Source organism: Barbus barbus (genome assembly GCF_936440315.1).
Source record: "Barbus barbus genome assembly, chromosome: 1".
NCBI classification, from domain to species: domain Eukaryota; kingdom Metazoa; phylum Chordata; class Actinopteri; order Cypriniformes; family Cyprinidae; genus Barbus; species Barbus barbus.
Genome location: NC_136729.1, coordinates 20,800,532 through 20,826,255, shown reverse-complemented (window position 1 = coordinate 20,826,255; position 25,724 = coordinate 20,800,532). Strand labels below are relative to the sequence as shown.

Sequence of the window (25,724 nt, the reverse complement as noted above, 5' to 3'; positions counted from 1 at the left end):
CCAAAAAAGCTCTAGTTTCACCTCAATTTAAGCATGTGAGCAACTTAGACAAACTGTTATATTTTGGGAGAAAAGGAAAAGTGTATACACCTGCCAAATGAGGGGGAAAAGGCTGATCCCTCCTTTCCATTTATGCTCTCTGTATTCATTCTTGCAATTTCTTGTTTGTTTTTTACTTACATGTATAATATGTGTTTCCCCTAGATTTTATTTATCTGTATGTTTGTATAATATATTTAGTGCTTTGGCAACATTACAGTCATGCTAATAAAGCTCATTTGAATTGAATTGAGAGCGAGGACGAGCGCTAGCGAGAAAATTCCCCATCATTTATTGGAGGTTGAATAAATTGATTTCTCTAAATCAGTGCTTCTCAGCCAAATAGGGAGCCTCTAGATGCATATTTAAAACCAAATAACATTAAAATAACCCAAACACACCTTTTTAAACATCCCAGAAAACCTGGATATATTGTGTAGTTTAGTCTAATTTTGTGTAATTTCTAACACTGTAAAACCTGCAAACTAAAATCCACAGGCATTTTTAATGAGCAGAAATTATGAAGTGTAAAAAAAAAAAAAAAAATAGTTCTTTATCCAGTAAATTATGAAAAACAGGAAAAGTCACACAAAATTGTGGACAACGGGTTACCTTGGAGTCAAGAAGGTCCACTGCTCTAAACTTCCAGAACACAAAACTGGCCCAAAAAAGCTCATGTCCACGTTGACATGATGTCAGAGCAATATCAATTTATTTGTTGCATCTAAGAATCACATTTTATACACACATATACAAACATTTCATACATTTTAGGGGGAAAAGGCCCCCTTTTTCACTACAGAGGTGTGACATTTTGTTCAGCCTTGTATTGCACTCCAGGTAATGTAGTCATGGGAAAGAAAAAAAAAAAAAATGAAGCTCATGATTCAAGCAGCCTGGTAGCAGTAGAAATGAACTGACGTAGGCCGCATTTCCAAAACATTATAAAGTCCGAAACAAGGTAAGCCATCGGCACAGTTCAGTCTGCACATTCTCACAGGGTCAGACTGGGGGCAACAGAATACACACCTCTATTGACGCAATTCATCTAAAGAACGAGCATTAATGAATGTAGATCACACAACTCCTCTTTTACTTTAAAAAAAAAAAAAAAAAATTCACTTTTCAAATGGATTAAACTAAAAATCAGTTCATGCAAGTCTATGGAGTACATACTTGGTCTGATCTCTTAAATAAGGAATGAGTCTGAAGGCTGTAAGTCCAAACAGTGTAGAGGTGGGAAAAAAACTATTATGGCCATTTTACTCCTATGTGCAACATAACAGTCTTAAAGCATATTTTGGCTTCTTACAATCACACTGTATTTCAAAACATTCCTTTATCCAGAACGGTAAATAAGTATTGCATAGCACTTTGGTTCCCTAGTGCAAGGCAAGGACTGCAGCCTAACTAGACTGCCCAGCTGTGTTTATAACAGCAGGAAGATCTCTGGTTCCATAACCTGATGGCTTGCAATAAGTTTACTTTAAGTCTTGAAAAAGAACAGAAGAGATCTTTACATAAAAAGCCACAGGAAGAGTTTAGCATGCATGCCACTGATCTCAATTTCTCTCTCTCTCTCACACAAACAGTGAGGCAGTGCTACGGAGATGGTTAAATGTGTGTATATCGACATATATACAGTGCTTCTGTGTTAGGTCCCGTCCTACTTTGTGTCAAGAACAATAGGACAACTGTCTGGATAGTCAAAAGACAGGTAATGAGGGCGAAAGGGGTAAGATAGGTGAAGTGCGGTCCTCCCTCGGGGGTGTAGCAGTCTGGGTGTGGTTACTCGCAGCAGACCAGGCGGATGGGGTGGCCGGAGAGGGGAATATTGGAGAATTCAGCTACAGCCCGTCTGGCTGTTTTCTCACTGGGGAAGGTCACCAGTGCCTCCCCACTACGCTGACCACTCCAGTTATACAGCATGAGCACAGAGTCCGCCTGGATCTACACCAAAAAGAAAAAGCAAGGTTTTTTTAATGAATGTGTGTGTATATGTATATATATATATAGAGAGAGAAACTAACATTTAATTAAAAACAATTAATTAAACAACATTTAAATACAATTTAAAAGTATAAATTAAACCAAACCACTAAAGTATTAGTAAAAAGAAAGAAAAAGCATTTGAAAAAGCAATGTTTTTTTTTTATATATTCCAGTGTAAAGTAAATACATTCACCACTGGCATGTAAAATGAAATACAATAAAATAAAAATTTACAATAAAAAAATAAATAAATTCCACTGGCACATAACATTCACCACTGGCATGTATGCACCCCTTCTCATGCATCACACTGAAATTAATTGCTATGGAGAGAAACAGGATTTGAGTTTGGATTAATCAAATCAGCTGAAAATGATTGAGAGTATATTATTAGGAGACCCTTATAAAGGCAGGAGACTTGCAGTAAGTTAAGAACAATGATGCTACCAGAACAAGACATTCAAAGCCCAAACCAATTAGTCAGACTGGAGAGAAAGAGCAGTATTACAACTGAAAGCTTCTAAAAACAGCAGCACTTGAATCAATAAAGCATACTGGGATTAATTATGCAACAAGCAGACAGTGATGATTTACACAGATGCAAAAACAGAAGAGAGAATTATGGGACTCCACTTCTGATTGGAGGTCACCCCAGAGCAGTGGAAGTGAGGGGAGCAGTTAGAGCAGGGGTCATCAGACTTGATCCTAGAAGGCCGATGTCCTGCAGAATTTAGCCCCAACTTGCCTCAACACACCTGCCTGGAAGTTAAGTATACCTAGTAAGACCTTGATTAGCTGCTTCAGGTGTGTTTGATTAGGGTTTGAGCTAAACTCTGCAGGACACCGGCCCTCCAGGACCGAACTTGGTGACCCCCGAGTTAAGAGTATTAGTCCATGCACATGCGATGGGTTCAGGTCACAGGGGCATCATGGGAGCTTACCTGGAGAGGCTGCCCCTACAGACAAAGCCACTCTTTAGGCTGAATGAGACTCCGGCCCGGATCACTCACTCCGACCAAGCTGCTGTAGTCTTCAGGAGCGTACTACAGCACAATGAGCCACAGTCAGTGCCACTGGCCTCACGTTACACTCATAACAATCAGCACTTCTCTAAACCACGTCCATACATGTACAGGTGACGCTACAGCAGTATACATTTCTACTAGGGCTGTAAAAAGAGGTGCTTTTTTTTTTTTTATAAAGTGGATGTAAAATTTTAATGTTGAAGAAATTAATACTTTCAGAGAGGATGCATTTAATTGGCCAAAAGTGACCATAAATACATTTATAGTGTTCTTTTGAACTTTCTATTTATTAAAGAATCCTGGAAAAATATTAACTAGCACAACGGTTTTTCACATTGATAAGTAATGTTTCTGAGCAGCAAATCAGCATATTAGAATGATTTCTGAAGGATTATGTGACACTGGAGACTGGAGTAATGATGCTGAACCTTCAGCTGTGCCATCAAAGCAATAAATTACATTTTAAAATAGAAAACGGTTATTATAAAATCTAACTATTGTACAATATTAGTTTTTTTATCAAATAAATGCAGCCTTGGTGAGAATAACTTGTACCAACTGTGTGTGCTATACACTACCAGTCAAAAGTCTGAATTCATTACGAGGTTGTTGTTTTTTTATGTTTTTGTAAGTAATCCTTTTAATGTTGAAATGGTTCTTGCTGCTTAATATTTTTGTCGAGGCCATGCTACTTTTTTTCCAGGAGTTTTTTGATGAATAGAAGGTTCAAAAGAACAGCATTTATTTAAATCTTTTCAGAACTTTAAAGCAATCAATCTTACGAACATTCAAAATTTGGCATATCATGGTTTCCACAATAATTAAGCACCAAAAACTTCAAAAACAAAAATAAAAATCATAATTTAATTAAAATATTGTCAGATCACATTCACACTATGTTTGAAAATTAAAAAAAATTAAATGTAAATGAAGGAAAGAGTATTGAGCAAACTAAAATATTAAGATAATTTCATCAAGTCTTGTAGTTCATTTAAAAGCCTCTTCAAACAGATCTGAAGCACAGTGCCTTATCATAACCAGTACAAACATTCATTTAAAACACACCACCCCAATACACTGCACAACAGAGATCAAAAGTATGCATTGTATGCACATAAGATGTTCAAGCATGAATGCACTATAGATATAGAAAGAAAGAGGGGGTCAAGACCACTGGCCAAAAAAGAAACCCTTCCCGCACACAGAGGCCTGTAGTGTGCATTTTGTATCAGAGGTTAAAAGCACACTTGGAGGGTGGACTGGGCTCAGATCCATTTCATCGGTTCAGCCAGAAATCAAGCCTGAACTCGGCATTTCACACACGCGCCACTGTGCTACACTATGTGAACAGTGTTAGACGTACAGCTCAGAGTGTCACACGCCTTAGAGGAGAGGGCAGGGACGCTGCATGCTGAACAGTTTTACCAAGCCCACCACACAACAGAGAATAAACTAGAATATCTAGGAAATCTCCATGACTGTGTATTTATATACTGTGAGAGAAAGCACACACAGACCCGTGCCCACAACAAAGCATCACTCATTTCCATCTAACTCAACCCTCTTTCCTCCTCCTCTGAGTGCTGGTGTCATACCATCCTCTGACGTCTCCGCCTAATCGGCTGTCAGCTAATGAGAGGACAAAACGTACACAGTGATTCAGCATAAAACACTACATAGAAACTTTAAGATGTGTGCTTTTTATCCAATAGAACCAGGGTCCTGATAAAGTCTCAGGTGAGAGGTGCACTGCTTAGGAAACCCTACTTTTTTCACTTGTTTTTGAACTTGAGAACCTGAATAAGTGAGTGAGTGAGCAGTGAAGTGAGGAGTCACCTGATATCCCTGAAAGAAGCTGAGGATGTCTTTGACCCCGGCGTTGTACGGAAGACCCTGCATTCGCACCAGTGCCCCGGGCTGAGGGGGGAGCATGGCAGGGGCCGACTGGGCAGCCACAGCTGCTGCTACTGAACCCGGCGGGGCCGCAAAATAACTCACCGTGGAGGGAGAGACTGGTGGACTAGTCAACAGAGAGAGACAAGATGAGTTTGAGAGGGGGAAAAAGTTTTCAATAATAGAAAATAGATGTATTAACAAATTATATTATAACTTACATTATACATTCTGAATGGAGGAGCTACATTTGAAGCAAGCTGATTGACCACGTTTCAATTAGATTTACGAAGTAAACAACCATTCAAAAGTTTGGGATTTGTAAATCTAAAAATGTTTTTGAAAGATCTATCATGGTCACCAAGGATTGAACTGGTGGCCGGAGCATTGAATTGATTTAAAAAAAAAAAAAAAGGAAAAACTATTATAATATTGTAAAATATATTACTACAATTTTAAATAAATGTTTGCCATTTTAATATTTTAAAAAGCATTTTATTCATGTGATGGCAAAGCTGAATTTTCAGCAGCCATTACACCAGTCTTCAGTGTCGCATGAAATCATTCTAATATTCTGATTTGGTGCTCAAACATTTATCAAACTATCAATATTTTTGTGGAAATTGTGATATTTTCCACAGGATTATTTGATGAACAAAGTTCAAAATAACAGTATTTATTTGAAATAGATTGAATTTTTAGTGCATATTACTTGCTGAAATTATTCTTATCGTGATTGTGATTATTATTACTACTACTGCTAATACACTTCTATACTGAACATTGGTGTTTATCATTTTTTAAATGGTAATGATAAATATGCTAACGTTTACTAAATTGCACAGCAAATTTTACCTCCACTATGTGACACAGACAACAAAACCATTCAACCAGGTGGAATGTAAAAATTAGGTAAATTTAGACCAAGGTAAATTCTCTCCACAGATTTGTCTTCTCATTGTACCTGGGGTAGTAGGTGGTGTAGCTCATGTTCATATAAAGCTGTGGAGAGTAGTAGGCTAAAGTATGTGCAGGGTTATGTGTTGGGGCCTGTGGAGTTCTTGGAGTGGCCAGCAGGGGGGGCTGATACAACGCTGCCTCAGTGGGAAGCATAGCTGGATTTGCAGGAAATGCAGCATATGTTGGTGGAGAGAGACCTGAGAAAGACATGGCAAAGTGCTTTATAAAAAAGAAACCATGTGGGCATGCCAAATCTCTCTCTCTCACACACACAGCTGACCTTGCAGGAGTGTGTGAATGTCATGTACACTTAGCTTAACTGGCACAGGGACAACTACCGTCTTCTCTGATGTAGTACGAGGCGAGCACATACGGCCCATTCTCAAGTCAAGGTCAAACAACCAGATCAAATCACAGAGTAAACAGGCTTTCCTTTAGTGCCGCTACAGGCTTGCTCTTTCTAAAATGCCAAAATGTTGCACTTTTAGGTCTGTGACAGAGGTGATCACACTGCTTTCTTGTAGATAAGCGGAAATCTAATCTCAAACGGACCAGCCGATAGGAGCAGAAGAGTGCAGACTGGAACTCTGCACACGGATCAGCATCTCTCGAACAGGAATAGATTACAGCTACTGGCTCATGCTTAATACGAACCCAAATTAACAGCGCAGTTCATCTTATGTGGTTTCCAACAAGCATTTGGCATTTAAAAAAGCTCCATAAAGTACAAGACAGTCTCTTACAGGGCAGTTTGCAAGGAGGCGGCGAGAGGCCGCTGCGGTTAAGCGTTCCCCCCATTAGCACAAAGCTCATTTCCTCAGTGGAGCACTGGAACACTTCCACGTAACGATCCTTCATCATCTTCTTGTGGCACTTCTGAGCCACCATAAACGCACGGTCAGCTGACTTCATCTGAATGAAGGCATCACCAGAGGGTCGACCCTACAAAGATAAACCGAATAAGACAAAAAAATTAAAATAAATAAAAGGTGGGCCAAAGGTTATTCTAGAAAGACCCTGATGTTTCTAGTTTCATGAAGTTCCTCTCTCACCTGTTGGTTAAGAACCATGTGCACTCCATGTGGTTTGATATCAATGGTGTGTTCTCCCATAAACTCCAGGATGTCCTCGATGGCGGCGGTGTACGGCAGACCTCTCAGCCTGATGCAGTCTCGCATGCTGCCGGTGGTGATGAAGGGTTGCGTAGCTAACACAGGCACAGATAACATCGGACCCGGAGGAGGAGGAAGTGTGGAGATCAAGGGAGTGGACATGTAGCGATTCAAAACCTAGTTTGAAGATACAAAAGATCAACAAGATGGCAATAAAAAAAAAAAAAAAAAAAGATGCTGGTCATACAAAAGTACACCAAGCTTTTTTTGCTCTGATTAACCCACAGAGACCCAAAATAGTAGAATTGCAACATTTGTGAAAAGCAATTAAATAAAACTTTATTTTCACCAAGCGACATACTATGTCTCATACGGGTTTCGTTGCTCATATCTATTTTTACCAAGCAAGTATTTGACATCTAAGTTTTTTCTAGTGTCTAATGTTGGGAAAAGCTTTAAATGCCATTTTTCTAAGCAAAAATGCAACACTGGGCATTGGAGTAAAAAACAACAACAACAATCTCTGTAATACTTTATTTTCAATTCTCACAATTAACTAGTTGCTTATTAGCATGCCTATTACTAGCACATTGGTTGTTTATTAGTACTTATTAATGCCTTATTCTGCATGACCATATTATTAGATCCCTTAATCCACCCCATACCTAAACATAACTACCTTACTAACTATTAATAAGCAGCAAATTAGGAGTTTGAGAAAAAAAAAATTGTTAATAGTGAATGTGTTCCCTAATCTAAAGTGTTCCCAAAATCTTACACAATGGACCCTGATTATCAAGGAATGGAACAAAAAAAATATATTTGTTTTTCAACTATTTTCTGAGCTTTTGTCATTGTCTCATTGATATAACAATGCATATAAAACAGTACATCAAGTGCTAATCAAATTAATACATTATAGTTAAAATATGCTTTGATATGAATATTTAGAGTTTTTAAGTTAACTGGTTATATAACATTTCATGACTGCATCCTCACTGGCTGTTTTGCAATTTTGCCATATTCCTAGATGCAAAACAACATGGCTTTTATAACTAACGGCTTCCTGAAGAAAAGCAAAAGGGTGAAAAAAAAAAAAAAAAAAAAAAAACAACATCATAACTACCAGTACTTGGGTCTCTGAGGGTTAAATATAAATCATCTGTACCTGTTGGACCTCAGCTGCAGTACTGCGGAACAGCTCAATGTATCTCTTGCCCAGGATCTGTTTGTGCTTCTTCAGGGCATTCTGGGCATATTCCTCACAGGCAAAGAGAACAAACGCGTCGCCTGTGGGACGTCCATCTGGGTACTTGACAAACAGAAGCCCCTCCATCCCATCAGTCACTGGGCTGTCCGGGCCCAGGAAGCCCAGAACATCCTGAGGACTAGCGGTGAACGGAAGCCCACGCATTCGGATTATCACTTGATTTTCCTTAGAAAGAAACTGAGCTACCTCATTGGACGTTCCTGTCAAAAGAGGAGGAATTTTACATTTAAAATTGATGGGTGGTAACAATGTCAGAAAGACTCTGCTGTGAAACAGTTCAACAGACACATCCACACGCACTGAAATTATATCTCGGCAGGCCGCTGTTCTTTTACACCTGCTGTGTGTGAGGCTTTTCAGAGGCTGCTGACCCATCTTCCTCCCTGAGGGAACGGCTCTCTTTCTCTGTGGCCTGGCCAGAGCTAGGGGCAGGAGGGAAGGGGAATAGAGTTTCCCCCTCTACCTGCCCTGCGTGAGTCAGCAAGGGGAAGAGACTCAAAAAGAGTCTTTCATTCCCAGAGAGGGGGGAGGGGGGGGGGGGGGGGGGTGAAGGACGGACACATACACACCTGGCAATAGCAGATGGAAATTTAATCTACAAACAAAGTGTCTGCTCATATTACAAATGAAGACTTCATGTAAATGTCTCACCTCCTGCAATCTTTAGAAATTCCTCCCCAGTCGCTTTATATACCTGAAACAAAATAAATACAGAGCTGTCACAAGAGTGGGCCACATGCCTTTGATCGAAACTGTATTATTCACATTGTGTAAATTAGGAATGGGTCAGTTCGATTTGTTAATTACTTAAGTTGATTACATTTTTAATGACAATAAAGGGAATAAATTCAGAGATGCTGCTTCTTTAGTAAGCTGTGCTTTAGCATGCTGTTAGACTGTCTAAGTAAACTCTCCAAAAAGTGGTGTCTCTAAATCCATCAGACAACTCAAATACTAGTGGGTTATGACAATATGTAGTTTCTCACAAGCCAAGTATACATTTAATATTTGCATATAAGAATCAGAACTGTCTCAGATTAAAAGGGAGTATTTTTGCATAATGCATTTTTGAGATGAACAGAGTAAAATAAAGCATGGTTTGGATGCCTTGAGGAGGTGAACTCACTTCAATGTATCTGTTGCCCATGTGGTGTTTATGTCGATCCAGTGCCATGTCTCTGTGCTCAGAGTTTATGAAGCGCACCAGAGCTTCTCCGTTCCTCCGGCCCTGAGCATTTAAACACAGTGCAACGCCACCTCTGATATAAAGACACACACACACATAAATCAAACAAAGGTACAACACATTTAGTATGCAACCTTTAAAATGAACTCGTTATGATAAATCAGCTTGGCCACTCCACATAAAACTACTTTTCCACAAGTGAAAGTCCCGATTTGACATTTGGCTGGATTTGCCTTCAAGGTCTTACTGAGTTTTGCATTACACTGTTAATGTGTACTTAAGGGTCTTTTCTGAGTGCATGCACCATGTCATTGTGAGTGTGCCTTTCAGTGTTACGCTGAGCTGTAATCTCACTTGGCAATGTTAAGGCCCTTGAAGAAGCGAGCGATGTCCTGATCAGACGACTGCCATGGCAACCCACGAGCTCTGATGACCGTCTCACTATCCACAGTTTCCGTCTTACTGCTGGAAGGCATGCACACATGCAGACACACAGATAGCAGTCACTCATGCTTAGCAGCATTCTTATGGGCTTTGTCCATGGTAAAGACCACAGTCTTATAATGGGAAACCCCACAGGTGTTTGCAACAAACAAAAATCAGACTACAACATATGACTGAGTACATACCATGCTCCAGATTCAAACTTGTAGTTTATAGTCTCAAAAGTGGAGAATTTGTGATCTATAAAAGAGAAAAAAAAAAAAAAAAAAAAAAAGTTTAGTTATTATGAGATCACATGATCGGTTGTGCACATCAAAAGCTAAATTTGTAAGGTTTTTTAATCTGTATATAAACTACACGGATCAATCCACTATCAGTGACTCACTGTAAGGCTCAACCAGGAGATGCAGAATTAGCAGAACCATGTTTTTCACCTCCCTCAGTCCGGCCTCCTGCTCCACTGCCACTGGAATACACACATCTGACAACAATGTCAAGGACTCACACAGGACATATGCACACATGAATGCACATATTTCTACCAAAACAGCTGAAAATGCCGAACACATGAACCAGTAAATGCAAATAAAAAAGTGATTATAAACAAGGAAAATAAAACAGGTGGATGATGAGTCCTAAAATAGAGGAGGGGAAACACACATTGCACAGTAAAACCAAAAGCATGTGCAGGATACAGTCCAGCATGGAGGTCAGAGTGAGATCTTTGACAGGGCCTGCGTTTGGGCAGCATTTGTGAAACTCTTTCTTCAAGTCCACAAACGTGTAGAAGCATTCTGGCAGGACTAGATTCTACAACAAAACACACAGAGACAAATGAGGGAGATGCACACTAGAAAATATGTCTAGGAGGAGCCTAAGGGAAGGGCAGAGAAGATCAAAAACCAAAATAAGGGGGAAAAGGTAGAGAACGGATTGAGAGCACTTTATTGTCCTACGAAGCAGCACAGCATTCCTGTGAAGATTATAACATGTTGCTGCTAAACAGATTATACCACAAACTGACAGCTAATTTAGAAAAGTCAGAAGAACACACACACACACACCCCTAGGCTTTTCCTTTCCAGTTTAAATAGCCTTAGTTAAAGGTGGATTAAATCGAAATACTCAAGGATGACAATGTATTTGGACTTTGGAAGGAGTGTGTCACCTTTTTGGAGGCCTCGGGGTGCAGCACCTGTCGGATAAGTAGTGGTCCGTCCACACACAGCGTGTAGGAGCTTCTGCCCAGAGACTTTAGTTCAGCTGACACCGACTGATGAAACTAGAGACAGAAATGGAGACATTGAAAAAGAGGAATGGAGAAAATCTTTATTTCCAATTAAAAACACCCAGCATTAGATGCAGGTGTAGGCATTATATTAATATCCCTTTAAATCTAGCCGATTCAGAAGTTTGGGGTCAGTAAGATTTTTCTTAAAAAACAAACAAAAACAACAACACTATTCAACAACGACATGTAAAATTGATCAAAAGTGACAAAGACACTAACGTTTCAAAAGATTTCCATTTTAAATGTAATAGAAAGCTCAAAAGAACAGCATTAAAGAAAATGTCACAAATCAAAGATGACAATCAAACCTCAAAACGGGTAAAAAAAATTTGCATTACTTTTTAAATATGAGCAGGGCTTGATTGTTTAATACAAGAAGTTCTAATTATAGCAAATGTAAAAGCCCTTTCACACCAAAAACTGTAATGAATAAGCCTCAGGCTGAAGGAAAAGTAAATTCATGTCTGTAAAGAACAACGCAGGAGAAGGTTCAACACTCTTCAGCAATAAAAAACTATGAAGCACAATTGTTAGTTTATCTAAAGTCATTTTTTCTTATTAGTATGGTTGAACTGGATCAAAGGTCAGCAGCAAACACATTGGTTAATAAAATGGGATTAGATACATTTGTGTTGTTTAACATTTAATTATTGCAGGTTTGTGTCATATTCTGAGTTTGCATTTCACTGTTTTAATTCATTTTGTTGAATACTAAATCTGTTTTTTTTAGAGTGGGATGAATTAATGCACATTCACATTTAGTCTAGAACTACAGCAACATCATGTTCACAGTGCACTGTCAGTCAATAAATGGGAAAAACGTAACAAGATATTTTCTTGTAAATTAAAAAGCAATGCATTACTTCACTAGTTACAAGAAAAAAGTAATATTATTACGTAACTCGCATTACTTGTAATGCGTTACACCCAACACTGTTAATATGTCCTTGTTAATCATCTCACAGATTGAAAAAACAATTGAAATGCATTTTATAAAAAAAAAAATAATAATAATTACAATGTCAAGGGCAGCACAGAGGACGGCCAAATTATGTTGTAATATGTGAACATGCTGCTCCGTGCGCGTGTGCGTGCGTATGCTTTTTTTGTAGATTAAGCAGCTGGTCAGACTGGTTTGGTGAAAATACAGGAAGTGAGCCATGGCCGTGGCAGTCATTTCAGATAAAGTATTTTACGTGACCAGAGAGATAGATGACAAAACAAATGAAGAGTGTTTGTCCTGCTCTAAAAACACACCACCTGCTCACTCCCAGCTATAGGGGCTCCCACATTCACCTGTGTTTAGCGAAAACAAGAAGTCTTTAATGAACCATTACAAGGCTCGCAAAATTTCAAATTCCCTGGTAGCCCTTCGGGCAGGTACTCTTCAGATTTTGGTAGCCTGAAAATTTATTTAACTAGCCCAAATAAATATAAAAAATAAGATAGGAGTCTTAATGGTAATCAAAAATGTTTTCAATACACAAATATCAACAAATATGAAGGAATTTTATTTCACTATTTACAGGGTATCTGCAGAATTTAAAAAAAATAAGGAAATGTATGACCCATTTTAAGAGCTGCACAAGTAAAATGAACACCGTATGAGCGGAGTTGGACAATGTCTATGGTAACATACAGTATTAAGCCATAAAACGACAAGGTTTCACAGAAACACAAATCTTATACAACAGCATCTCAGCCAAGAATTGCTATTATTGCTAGAATTGCAAGAATTTCAGACCATTTTTATTAAAAGGGATAAATCAAGCATATAAATTATTATATTAATTTAAAACAAATAAAAATTACGTTCTTAATTGTTTAGATTTTTAGAAGGCACATTAACTTCTCTCTCATTTACTTAGACAAAGCCAGGATTAGGCCATAGCTCAATTAGCACATTAATGTCATTTTTATTAACATGCCTTAGAAAAAACATTACTGGTGTGCATCTTGAGACAAAACAAAGGCACTGATATGTTTTAAGAAAAAGAAAAATACCAACGACACGTTTCTGAAGACAGTCGGTTCCCTTCAGATACATTCACATGAAGACATCCAAATAAACATCCTTATTAATATTAATATCTTTAACTTCAAACTGTAGGCTAACATACACTACCATGCAGTCAAAAGTTTTTGAACACTAAGATTTTTGACTTGTTTTTTTGAATTCTCTTCTGCTCACCAAGCCTGCATTTATTTGATCTAAAATACAGCAAAAACAGTAACATTTTGAAATATTTTTACCTTTTAGATATGACTGTTTTCTATTTGAAAATGCATGTTATTCCTGTGATTTTAAAGCTGAATTTTTAGCATCATTACTCCAGTCACATGATCCTTCAGAAATCATTCTAATATTCTGATTTGCTGCTCAAAAAAACATTTATTATTAATCGTGAGTGGTTCAGATCGCGGTAATCGAATACGGTTTTAATGATAAATTAAAATATGAAACGGTAATACTAACCGTGGGGAATTTTATCATGATCTATCGTCAAACCAGTAATCGTTACATCCCCATATACCCATATGCTACAATTTCAATAACATGATATACAATTTCTCTGATACTAAAATTACTCCCATGAGGTTGTACCACCTACATCAACAGTTTTTTTTTAATCACACTAATTAAACTAATACAAGCTTAATACAGATTAAGTGTAAGGCAGAAAAATTTTAACTACTGACTGAATGTGATAAACATGACATTTCTACGATTTAAATCAATCTACAGTGAATTACAACGGAGCAGGGATGAACGGTTACTGTTTGTCAGACTCTAGCTAGAATATGAATAGAACAGATAGCCCCTTTATGGCCTAATTTTCATATCATTTGGGCCAGCGCTGATAACACAAACAAATGTTGCCTTTACCCAGAGCAATTAAAACGAAAAGTAACCAAGACAAAGTGGTTGACAAAAGTTTAAAAGATTAAGTGCAACATACATAACCCAACTAATCTACAAACTGGGAATTTTGGAGGATTTGAGAAAAAAAAAAAAGCAGTATAAAGCTCTCCAACCACTGAGAACAACTAAAAGGCAGAACTGCAACTCATTGAGACGTTCCCATCATGCTCTTGGACAGTGAGTGACGTGCTGTTTTTCCACATAATCTGTCCATCTTTATACCTCATGCAAATATGAGGCTTCTGTTAGTCATTAAGGGGTTAACAAGACTTTCGTAAATACCTGACAATTCTAAAAGTATACATCAAGAGCTTTACATCTCATTTTAAGTGATCTCAAGGAAGGCTTAAATAGTACACAGTCACACTCATAACACACACACAAAATAATGCATTCACTTAGCGTTTGGAGCTGGTGTGTGCGCACTTGTGCATTGTGCGTCCATGGCTGTTTTTAACTACACAACCCTACCTTGCACAAATTAGCAACTGCAATAATTAAGGACAAAATTTCTGCTACACAAACATTCTGCAAAAACACATTGACACACCCTCTGCCTACACACGATTAGAGAGGGGAGATCAAACTCCAGGAAAAAAAAGCTAGATATGAAGAATAACATTTCACTGGCTATAAAAGGAAAAACTTCAAATTTGGTCCATTTTAACTTTAAGTAAAAAGACAAGGTCAAATAGCCAGTCCAGCATTGAGAAAAAGCATTTGCATAGTTAGCATAAGATACACATGGCAGTTAAACTTGATCTGAGTTTCAGTTTCGCATTCGCCTCTGCCAAGCTGTCAGTGGGAGTGAGAGAAATTTGATCTTTGGCATGACAGTCAATCAGTGTGTCCTGTTGAGCCATGTTTGCTCTGTGTGTGTGTGTGTGTGTGTGTGTGTACAAAGAGGCCGAATTCCAATTTGTGCTCTCTTGAAGGAAAGGGATTCTATCTGTAGGGCTGTTCTACATGCAAGTGAGCAGCAGAATCCCTCTACGAAAGATTGTTCCTTAAGGCTATTAGTAAAGTGCACTTATGGTGGTCACTTAAGATCCCGGGTGCCAAGCTTTTACCATTCATTTTAAAACCTGTGAATCTAAAATTGCTTTTGTACACCAAACAACTACCAGCAGAAACTATTCCTTACATTTATTACTGTTCAAAAGCTTAGGGTTGATACCCTGATTTTTTTTCTTTTAAGAATATTGTGAAATATTATAATATAAAAACTACTTTAAATTTTAATATTTTACTGATGACAGAGTTGAATTTTTAGCAGTCATTACTCTAGCGATCAGTGTCACAACTTTCGTGTAAGTGGGTTTTTTTTTTTTTTTTTTTGAGGTTTACCAACTCCAAAGTTTTGAACGATAATGACATAAGGCTTCGTGAAAAATGTACCAAATGCTAAAACACAAGACAGTAATGCCCTGTCTGCCCTCCAAAATTAGTAGGGCATAGTGATGCTTATTTTTGAGAAGAACTCAACCTGTCTGTTCAGGATGGAGTAAAGTGGGAGTGTCGTTAGATAAGGAAACAGGATGTGCCAGCTGAACTACCAGGATGTTTAAGCAGGTTGTGATTAATCCATTCTGTAATCACTTTATGCAATTCTGTAAAAACATGAGACACAAAGTTCATCTAATTCATTTCTATAAATGACCACTTCCCTTATGGGAAGTCTTTCTGAGGCTGAATGAAAGAATGGATCAATGCGTCACTCATCCTTTCATAGAGGCATTTCCCAGAACCCTCCCTGCACATTGACAGTCTGTAGAGAAATAAATCTCTCTGCTCATCACACACAGGTACTGACACGCTCCTGCCAGCCTGCTGTGCTTTCTCAGCGAGCTCACAGAATAACACACTTTCTCTAACACACCCTGTGTCTCTCAAACACACCCAAGATCACTTTCTCCCACAAACACACTCATGATCTCATAGTAACAATTTTATTCTGTTTAAAGTCTTTTCTCCCTCACACACACAGGTGTGTTAGCACCACACCATTCCCACAGAGTCTAAGAAGTGTCTAAAAGCAAGTGCAAAGCCAAAGCGAGTCACCAGGTGAGTCCCGACAGCTATAAATGTTTTTTCCTGTGTTTCACTTTCGATACCGCATCTCAATACAAACAGAACAGATCAGGTTTGACTCAAGTCTGTGAGTAAGATCGGGTAAGCTACTCTAAACCCTCCTAAATACCCGTTTCTAACCCAGACACACTGGTGTGGATTTTATAAAAAACAGTGAGTCACAACAGTGATAAAATAGATGTGTCACAATTCCAAATGTATAAGGAATTGATCTTGAATGATTCTTTCACTTAAGACAACAGGTCAAAGTCCTGTGTGAGACTCTGTCAACCCTTCCCCAAATCCCTCACTGATCCTTATAAGGCTGGGCGGTATGATGTTAAATATTGTGGTGACAATATACAGTGTTTAGAGAAAGATTCTGCTACATCATGGTATGCAAATAGATTCACACACAACTATTTCAAGTTGAGACATCTGAGCAAAAAAGAACTCAAGCTGATGATCGGATTTATAGATTTAATAAGAATCAGTGCATATTTAATTCATACAGTGAAGAATGTGCAGTTTTATTTTACATCTTATAACTCAATTTGTTTACTTGAATTGCTACCGTTAAACAGATGTACTGTACCTGGAAAAGTTCATTTTATTTCCTATATTGTATCCTTTTGTTTGTAATTTGCTTTTTGTTCTTATTCTTAATAAATATTAAATAATAAGTATATTGTGAATATATGTTAGTATTTGTGAAATAAAGTTAAAGAAATAATTTTGGTCATATCACCTACTCCTAGTTTCTTACAACACCTGATGGAAGTGGGTGTATTTCTTTGAAAACAACAAGAAAACTGAACTGAAATGAACCAATGGTTTGATAGTGCTTGTCTTTCTGTCTATCTCTCTGAAAGCTAGGCAGGGAGAAATTGATTTCACTAGTTAATATTTACAGAGCCCCCTGGGGATAGGCTACAACTGAATCAAGATAACATGCCACCACCTGAATGCTACAAAGGTATGCAATAAAAAAAGTGAGAAAATAAATGTGTTAAATGAGATCAATCGTTGTTTAATGATTTCCACTTGTACAACAAACGTCTAGTCCCACAACTAAGCTTAAACTCTGAGCTCTAAATACCTTTCTGTTGGACAGTAATGAGAGGGTGTCCATTATGAAACACTGGGGGGTGGGAACAGGTTTACCGAGTACAAACAAATTTTCTCTGCGTCATGCTTGAGAAACACGTTTGGCGACAACCGCCTTTTGGCAAAACAAACCTGCAAAACTAAGGAGCCACCCAAAACTATATGTATCTTGCTTGATAAATGAGCCTGGATGGCAGCAGAAAAGAAAAACAGGAACATCTCTCTGGCTCACTCTGTTTCATTTTAATCCCTCTCTCTCCTATTCTGTTCATCCCTCTGTGTCTGTATCACTCACTGACATATATGGTTCTCAGGTAGGTGCGTTCGCAGGTAAACATTCCGTCTTCCAGATGTCTGCTCAACACAGTCCACAACAAGACTAGACCTGCATTCTCCCCTAGAGCAGAGCGTCTGTGCCTGCCTTCCTTCCCACACCCAAACCACACACACATTACACACCACAGCAAGCCTCCTAAAAATCAACCAAATGCTAAAACCACGTGGACAATATCGAAGACTTACCTTAAGCTGACACATACTAAAATGATGGGAGTCACTGCTTTATATGTAACTTAATTCATTTATCTATACAATTATTTAAAACGAAAGAAACATGGTCTCTCACCTGATGCAGGACGCTCTCCAGGGGCTCGGCCTTGCACAGCTCCTCCGCCGTGAGCCCGGTCTCTTCCTTGCACTGCTCCGACAGATCCACACTGTCCGGCTGTACTAGAGTCCGCTGAAGCTCGCCTACCTGTTAACAACATCATCTATTTCAACTGGCCTCACAATGCAACTCTAGCGGGGTTTCTCATCGGCGCCCCCTTTAACACACCTGGCCGTCGAGAACACAGAACTCTACCAACGTTCAATGTTCTCCACGCGCCTATGCGGTCTAGGCAGCTCACCGGGTTTGACACCGAGTCACTATAGCGATGATGATGATGATGATATCTCAGGCAATGGGTTTGTGTGAATGCAAAGCAGACACGGCAGGGTTACTGACCTACAGGCGATGACACGCACCAAACAAGGCACGCTTTCGTCTCTCGTGGCTTGAAAAGACCACATTATATATAATGCTCGAATCAAGCTGTCAAACAGATCAAATAAAACAGCTGTTGCTGGTAATGTAAATCACAATGTAGCGCGTTTAGCTCTCTAAAAGCGCACCTTGTTGGTGAATGTCAGCTGTCAAGGTGGTTTCTAACACTAGCGCATTACTAGGTGGGTAGTTTAAAGTTAGAGACCTTACAACAGGGTCAAAAGGTCCGTACCTTATTCTCATGTAGATCCACAATTTGCCACACCAAGAGAATTAATTCCCTTTCATCCGACCCCAGTTTACCCCCATTTGCACCAGCTGTTGCCCCAAAGAACACCACCAGAGTATCACTGTGCGAAGCCATCAGGGACCACAAGGGAAAAAACTACAATTAAAAGCAAAGATCAAATAAAACAGTAACACGAGGGTTCACCTTTCTCCAAGAGAAGCAAACAAAAGAAATGGAAATTCAATTGAAGTACACGAGGAAGGACAGAAGATTACTCCAGGAGAAGGACACGACAGAGAGTGCGGCACGAGACTCTACCTGTTGTAGTACTTGTGTGCTCTCTATCCAGAGTTACTGGTTTGACTGGTAAAGAAGGCAGAAAAAAGTCCTGGTTCGTCTCACGCTAACCCCATAACAAGCCCTGAAGGCTTTTTTCGCTGTCTCGTTTTTACCTGGCTTTGGCTCGGCCTCCTGTTTGGAGTCAATCTCCCGAGGGAGCGCGTTGATTGGCTGGTTTGTAAAGGTGAGGGCGGGGCGTATTGTAACCCGTTCTGATTGGTTCATTACGCGCTAGGAAGTAGGAGAGAAGATCAGAATTAATTTGTCCTGCTTTGCTGTCTGTTACACACCTATGCAGACTCGTTGTTACCTTTTTTTGTCTACGTAAAAGGGTGCACTTACGTTGAAAGAAATAGCCTAAACTTTGAAAAGCTTTGAAACAGGCCTATGTTTAAAAACACACACGATTAAGACAACGTCATATATGAGCTCCCTGAATAAAAGCTCGAATAAAAGTTTTGTTTTTAGATGTGGCCAGTGCGCTTCCATAAAATCTCAAAAACGGCAAATATTCGTTTCTGCCACTCTCACTAGACAAACACATAATCTCAGAAAACAGTTTTAAACTATCGATATTAATTGTAAAACATACTGTATGATAGTTTATTCTGGCCATGTAGTTGTTTATGAAGTTATGAAGGTGCAGTTTGACTGACACGTTGAAGCACCAATCACACTTCAGTTATTTAAAGTGACGTGTACAGGCGGGTCGTATTCATTGTACCTTGCTACCACAATCTTTCTAGAAATTCTTAAATATATTTTATATACCAGGAACACCTTAATCTTACAATTGTCCAATTTTGTTTTTCTTAATATAGCCAAATTATTTCCCCCCTTCAAAATGTAATGCTTTTGAGTGTTTGTTCAGCTCTTTTTTAGAGAGAAAAAGGAAAAATACAATTATTGGTAACAGGTTTGGGTTTCAAGGTTAAATTGGGCAAAAGAAAAAAAAACATGGCACTATGACATAGCTTGGAACAACACAAAAAGAAATTAAATTAAATTCATTCTTAAAATAATTTAGGAGCCCAGCCTGTCCTGGGCTCCATACCCTATAGACAACTGTACTGAGATCTGAGTTTTGTTTCCACGATTCAGTGCTCTTGTGTGCCTGTGTGTCAGTAATGAAATCGGACAAAAAGCCAGACAGAGGCTGTTTGTCTGCAGCTCTCTCACTATTCCATTGCGTGCCAAACTTAGGTGACGATTCCATGTCCTTTTCCAGACTCAAGCACCTCTCTCCTTCTCTCTGGTTTCATCTTGAGCAATGGTCAGCTGATTCTTTTAGTCGTGAAATTTGTGGTGTAAAAGAGAGATAGAAATAGACCCACAGGTCACAACATGAGAAATGTCATGTCATCACTCTGGAATACACTACACGACCTTGAAAATCAGATTTGAAAACACTGGGCATCATACACTTTTTACCTTTGTAAATGGTCACAAAGAAAAATTGTGCATTATATACTAAACAACTGCAGCTCCTACAGCACCGTGGTTAATACCACTGAGGAAAGATCTTCTCTCACAAGCGCAGGGCAAGATTTGGCATCCCCAGCCAGAACTGTGGAAGCTTCATGTCTTGCCGCTCGACGGGAGTCTAATCGACTCCCAACGAGAGTCACTAATACCATTTTAGAGGCTAGAGCTCCATCCACACAGCGCCTCTATGCCCTTAAGTGGTCAGTCTTCAGCGACTGGTGTTCAGCACGTAATCAGGATTCGATTTCATGTGACGTGTTCCACGTGCTTATTTTTCTTCAAGAGCTGCTGGATAAGGGGCGCACTCCTTCCACGCTCAAGGTCTATATGGCAGCCATCGCGAATCACTCTCCCGAGGCTGACCGGACTATTGGCAGAAATGAGTTGGTTGTTAAGTTCCTTAGAGGCGCTCGGAGGTTGAATCCTCCTCGCCCTAAGACTGTACCGACCTGGGACTTATCTATAGTCCTCGGGGCCCTCAAGGGCCCTCCCTTTGAGCCACTTCAAACTGCTGGCTTAATGGTCATGACGCTCAAAACCGCTCTGCTTTTGGCCCTAGCATCTGTCAAGCGAGTGGGGGACTTGTAAGCCCTGTCTGTCAGTGCTTCCTGTCTTGAGTTCGGACCCAACGACTGTAAGGTCGTTCTTCAGCCGCGTGCTCACAGCTCCGTTCAGAGCCCAGGTTATCTCCCTTCTAGCCCTCCCTGCAACAGACAGTGAGCAGGGGCCTAACTTGCTATGCCCAGTCCGGGCAATGCGAGTGTACTTTGAGCGTTCTAAGCCATTTAAACAGTCAGAACAGCTCATGAGACCCACTCTGAGTGTGCCTGAGCTGAGCTCGTGGAGCAGGCTTAGTTCTGCTTCTGCTTATAGCACGGCGTTACTGGATGCGTTCCCCATAAGCAGTCGTCAAAATGACGACGCAACGGGAGTTACCCTTCGATAGGGAACACTCCGGTTACTCAAGTAACCTCGGTTCCCTTAACTGGCCGTGCTGTAGCTGCACACGAATCGATGGCTGTCACTTTAGTCATTGATTATGATGAAATGGCGCTCTGGGCTGATTATAAATCGAATTGCAAATATGATATTAATTTTATACAACAGTTCAATAAACAAGAAGTTAATATTAAAGGGACTTGCGGTTTAGACACAGTATTGCCTGTTTTTGCTCTATTTCGCCAACAAAAATCATTCCAAACACAGTCACAGCACTGTTTTGCGGCTCTGAGCGACATGCTGTGTTTCGTTCCTGAATGAATCAATCAACCGTTTAAATGATTCGGTTCAATCGCAATGACTCACTTATTAACAATGACTTGCTGCCGCTTACTGGCGGTTTAAATTTCACATTTAAAATATCTTTTCATTTTTTTAATAATTGTAAAAATCTGTATTCTACGTTAGTCGAGAGAGCTCAACGCTCTGCAAATAGAAAAAAACACCTGCAAGTTAAGAAAACAACTTCATTGATTTGACAACACACGCGCTACAAATGCTCACAACACAACCAAATAAAGAAACGCATTGCAAACAGAAAAAAACACCTGCAAATTAAGAAAACAACGTCATCAATTTGACAACACATGCGCTGCAAATGCTCACAACACAACCAAATAAAGAAACGCACTGCAAATACAGCACAACCAAACAAAGAAACGCGTTGCAAATACAATTCTTTATTTGGTTGTGCTGTGAGTATTTGCAGTGCGCTTCTTTATTAGGTTGCGTTGTGAGCATGTTGTCAAATTGATGAAGATGTTTTCTTGATTCGCTGGTGCTTTTTCTATTTGCATGTGTTTTCTGAAGTTGCAGCGCATTGACCTCTCTCGGCCACCGTAGTATTCAATGTTTTATGTTTAAAATATCAAAACATTGCATGTGTAACTGCAAGTTAAATGCATTCATGTTCTGCATTAAACAGTTTAAAAAAACACACACTTTTAGCCAAAAATGGTTTTACAAAGCTAAAAATGCCCATAAAAGGTAAAAATCAATTTAAACTTATTGGAAAATATTAATTTCTATCACTGCTGTGAACTGACCACACAGAATATGAAGAATATCAAAAAATGTATGAGTCAGCTGTCCACGATAGTCCTTAATATACAAGCACAATAACACACTGAGCAAAATATTGTCTAATTATCATTATCGATAAAATCCCAGAAAATATTTCGATATCATTTTTGTCAATATCGCACACCCCTATCTCTCAGTTACCTAAAGTTGCTATTTATTGAACTAAAAGTCTGAGCTCACCACTATGAATTTCACGGTTTTTAACAGTAGTTTTTATTGGAAATTTTTTTATTCCATATTAGTGTCAAATATTATTAGCTCTTAGATTAAATTTGTGAGGAGTTGCTTTACTGAGAGCTGCCATGAGACATGGCTCGGTGTAATGTAGGCTGCTAATTCTAATGTAGACTTATATTGACATTATTTTATTTTTTTAAAGAGCACAGAGCCATTGGAGAACCACACAACTGTAATGAAAATGGAAATTCTTGAAATAGTAAGCAGCAACAGTTGCACTCCGTTGTCCTGGAAGAGGAGCTGGTGCTTGACAATTTAGGAGACTTTGTAAATACATTTATTGTACTTTTGGGATTATTGTATGCACTCATCCTGGAGTACAACTAGCATTTAAAGGGACAGTTTACCCCAAAATTAAAATTCTGTCATTAATTACTTACCCTCATGTCGTTCCAAACCTGTAAAACCTTTGTTCATCTTCAGAAAACAAATTAAGATATTTTTGATGAAATACGATGCTGAAATTTGATAAAAATCTTTGATGAAACAACGGTCTTATTGATGTGGAACGACAAGAGGGTAATTAATGACAGAATTTTAACATCAAAGTGCCTCTTATGAGTTTTCTTGGCAAACATTTGAAGTGTAAGATGCAGTTTCATGAGCTCAAAGTACTTCTTGTGAGAATGGTAGAGTTCATGTGAAATTACTCTAAACACAGGTTGAAGTAACCTCCCCATGACTTAAATTTGATGGTGTTTTTGACATTTTTAATGTGTGAATGTATTTGATGTTTAATGTTTAAATAGTTAAGATGCAGTTTCATGAGCTCAGAGTACCTTTTGTGAGAATGGTAATATTCAGTGACATTAACCTAAACACTGGTTGAAGTAACCTCAGATAAATTATTAATATTATTTATTAAATTATTATTATTTTATGGTGTTTTTGAAATTTTTGCACGTTTATGAATGTATTATTGTATAAGGTGCAATTCATCAGCTTTGTGTATCTTATGAGAATTAAAATGCATGATTTTGTAAGGTATACTGTGCAGAAAATTTCTATGTATTTTCACAATATTGTTGTATATTTCATTAAAAGTATTAAAATGTGGCAGTGTTGAGTGTATCATCATTTAATATTTTTTTCATTTTCTTTTGGGACAACAGGGAATAAACAATTCTGTAAGGTTGATTTTGCACTATACATTTACCAATATACATTTTTAAATTAGGTAAAACAAAAAATGCATGCTACTACTATTTAAAATATTTAATTGGGGCAATAACTTGGTTTGGTACACTTCTTTTTCCCCAATTGGCTCAACATATTAGTTCTCATTGAGCCAATGTTAACAGACTGTTGCCACAATTGATAAAATTCAGTTAGCAGAAATTCAATTGGGCCAATGGAAAAACTTAGATGTAATCAGTCACTAGAAAATTTTGAGTTGGGGGGAAGTCTGATATTTTTTACAGTGTAGAGTGGAATCTTCTTCCAGACGGACATCTGTTCCGTTTCATGCCCACTTCCTCTTTCACTCGGTTACAAGAATCACAAACCCATACGTTGCAAGGAGAAGGAAGCTGCTGAAATCATAATTCGCAGAAGATGTAAGACTAAAAACAGTCTGTTTACATAAGATACCATGGGAATTTGATTGTAAACAGACAGAAATATTTGCTATAAAGGCATTTGAGTTATAACACAAATATAATCTCATCGTGGAACATGCAGATGCAATTTAAGATAATGTAAATATACTCAGAACACAAAGAACAAGGCACAAGCAAATATTTTACTTCTGAATTTACTTCTAATTCTGAAATACAAAATGACATTAAAAACTTCAAGCATTCTTTTTTGAGAAATAACAGTTGTAATGGTTATTATTGTTATTGAGTTTGTGGGTATAAAGCTTCTTACAGAGTCAGTCTGAGGCATTGATGCATGATTCCATAGCCACATCTACAGGCACTTCTGAGTCCGTGAGACATTGTGAGTTGGTGGTGTGTGAACTCTGTCTTTTGGACACAAATGATAACTCTTTATTCCCTTCAGCTGACACTGCACTGGACAGATGCTGGAAGAGCTTCTGTATTCCAGTTTCCCGGAGCGAGCTACGGAAGGTACGCGCGGCAAACACATAAAGCACTGGATTGACTGAGCTACTGATGAACGCCAGGGCTCCTGCAATAATGGTCATTGTGGTGCAGGCTTCCTCCAAACTTTCTGCCATTTCGGGGTTTGAATGCTTGAAAGAGAGCGAGATGAGGGAAAGAAGGTTCCCCACATGATGAGGAATCCAGCAGAGAGCGAACATCACCACCACACTGCAGATGAGAACCGTCGACTTACGCTTGGACTTGAAGTTCATCTGTGCTATGCGACTGAAGAGGCAGCCATAACAGACCAACAGAGTGAAAAAAGGGATGACAAAGCCTATAAGAGACTCTAAAATGAGCAAAACGGCCTCCTGGGCATCAGTCTCATACTCCCTGAACAGACATTGATTTTGTCCATGAACTTCTCCCAAAGTGTGAGTTACAATGACGGGAATACTGAGTAGAAATGAGGCCATCCATATCATTACAAGTACCTTGTTCAGTGCTTGTCTCCTCCTCCAGCTGATTGAGGCGAAGGGGTATTTGATAGCTAGGAAGCGCTCCACGCTCATGATGGTGATGATGAAGACGCTGCTGTACATGCAGGCATTGGTGATGTATACCATGGCTTTGCAGGCAGCCTCTCCAAACACCCAGGAACGGGCCAGCGAGTAGATCCACAGCGGCAGAGTGACCAGCACCAGAAGATCTGCGGCTGCCAGGTGGAGGATGAGAAGCACCGTATGTGAACGCTGTTTCACATGCTTCAAGATGGTCCATACCACCAGCAGGTTCCCAGGTGTGCCCACCAGGAAACACACCCCCAGGATCACACAGGCCCCCACCAAGCCCAGCTCGGTGTTCTCATTCTCCTGAAAATAAGCCATAGCGCTCATGATTCCCTCTCTGTACACTCGAGTCTGCTATACATCTAACCACTGAGCTAG

General features: G+C 39.0%; 2 protein-coding genes across 2 annotated transcripts; both read right to left on the bottom strand.

Moving 5' to 3' along the window:
* Positions 1-727: 727 nt before the first annotated feature.
* LOC306873561 (epithelial splicing regulatory protein 2-like) lies at positions 728-19,069 on the bottom strand. Its single transcript, XM_079422952.1, has 17 exons — positions 18,905-19,069; positions 18,590-18,742; positions 17,938-18,066; positions 11,090-11,203; positions 10,617-10,731; positions 10,307-10,402; positions 10,107-10,161; positions 9,832-9,942; positions 9,418-9,550; positions 8,943-8,985; positions 8,190-8,491; positions 6,962-7,198; positions 6,653-6,851; positions 5,914-6,106; positions 4,893-5,076; positions 2,973-3,074; positions 728-1,989 (listed from the first exon to the last, which is right to left on the bottom strand). The coding sequence occupies exons 2-16, from the start codon at positions 18,719-18,721 to the stop codon at positions 2,988-2,990; spliced, it is 2,130 nt and encodes a 709-aa protein (XP_079279078.1). The 5' UTR covers positions 18,722-18,742; positions 18,905-19,069; the 3' UTR covers positions 728-1,989; positions 2,973-2,987.
* A 4,768-nt stretch (positions 19,070-23,837) lies between these two features.
* Positions 23,838-25,711, bottom strand: LOC306843339 (leukotriene B4 receptor 1-like). Its single transcript, XM_079374759.1, has one exon. The coding sequence runs from the start codon at positions 25,671-25,673 to the stop codon at positions 24,603-24,605; it is 1,071 nt and encodes a 356-aa protein (XP_079230885.1). The 5' UTR covers positions 25,674-25,711; the 3' UTR covers positions 23,838-24,602.
* Between the last annotated feature and the right edge of the window lie 13 nt (positions 25,712-25,724).

What these genes read in the sequence shown, in the direction of transcription:
- LOC306843339 (XM_079374759.1), bottom strand. Translation starts at nt 25,673, where the DNA reads ATGAGCGCTATGGCTTATTTTCAGGAGAATGAGAACACCGAGCTGGGC.
- LOC306873561 (XM_079422952.1), bottom strand. Translation starts at nt 18,721, where the DNA reads ATGGCTTCGCACAGTGATACTCTGGTGGTGTTCTTTGGGGCAACAGCT. An exon ending in TGGGCAACAGATACATTGAA is followed by an intron (nt 8,986 to 9,417) that starts GTGAGTTCACCT and finishes ATTTTGTTTCAG; the next exon opens with GTATATAAAGCGACTGGGGA. An exon ending in ATTTCTAAAGATTGCAGGAG is followed by an intron (nt 8,492 to 8,942) that starts GTGAGACATTTA and finishes CTCTTTTGACAG; the next exon opens with GAACGTCCAATGAGGTAGCT.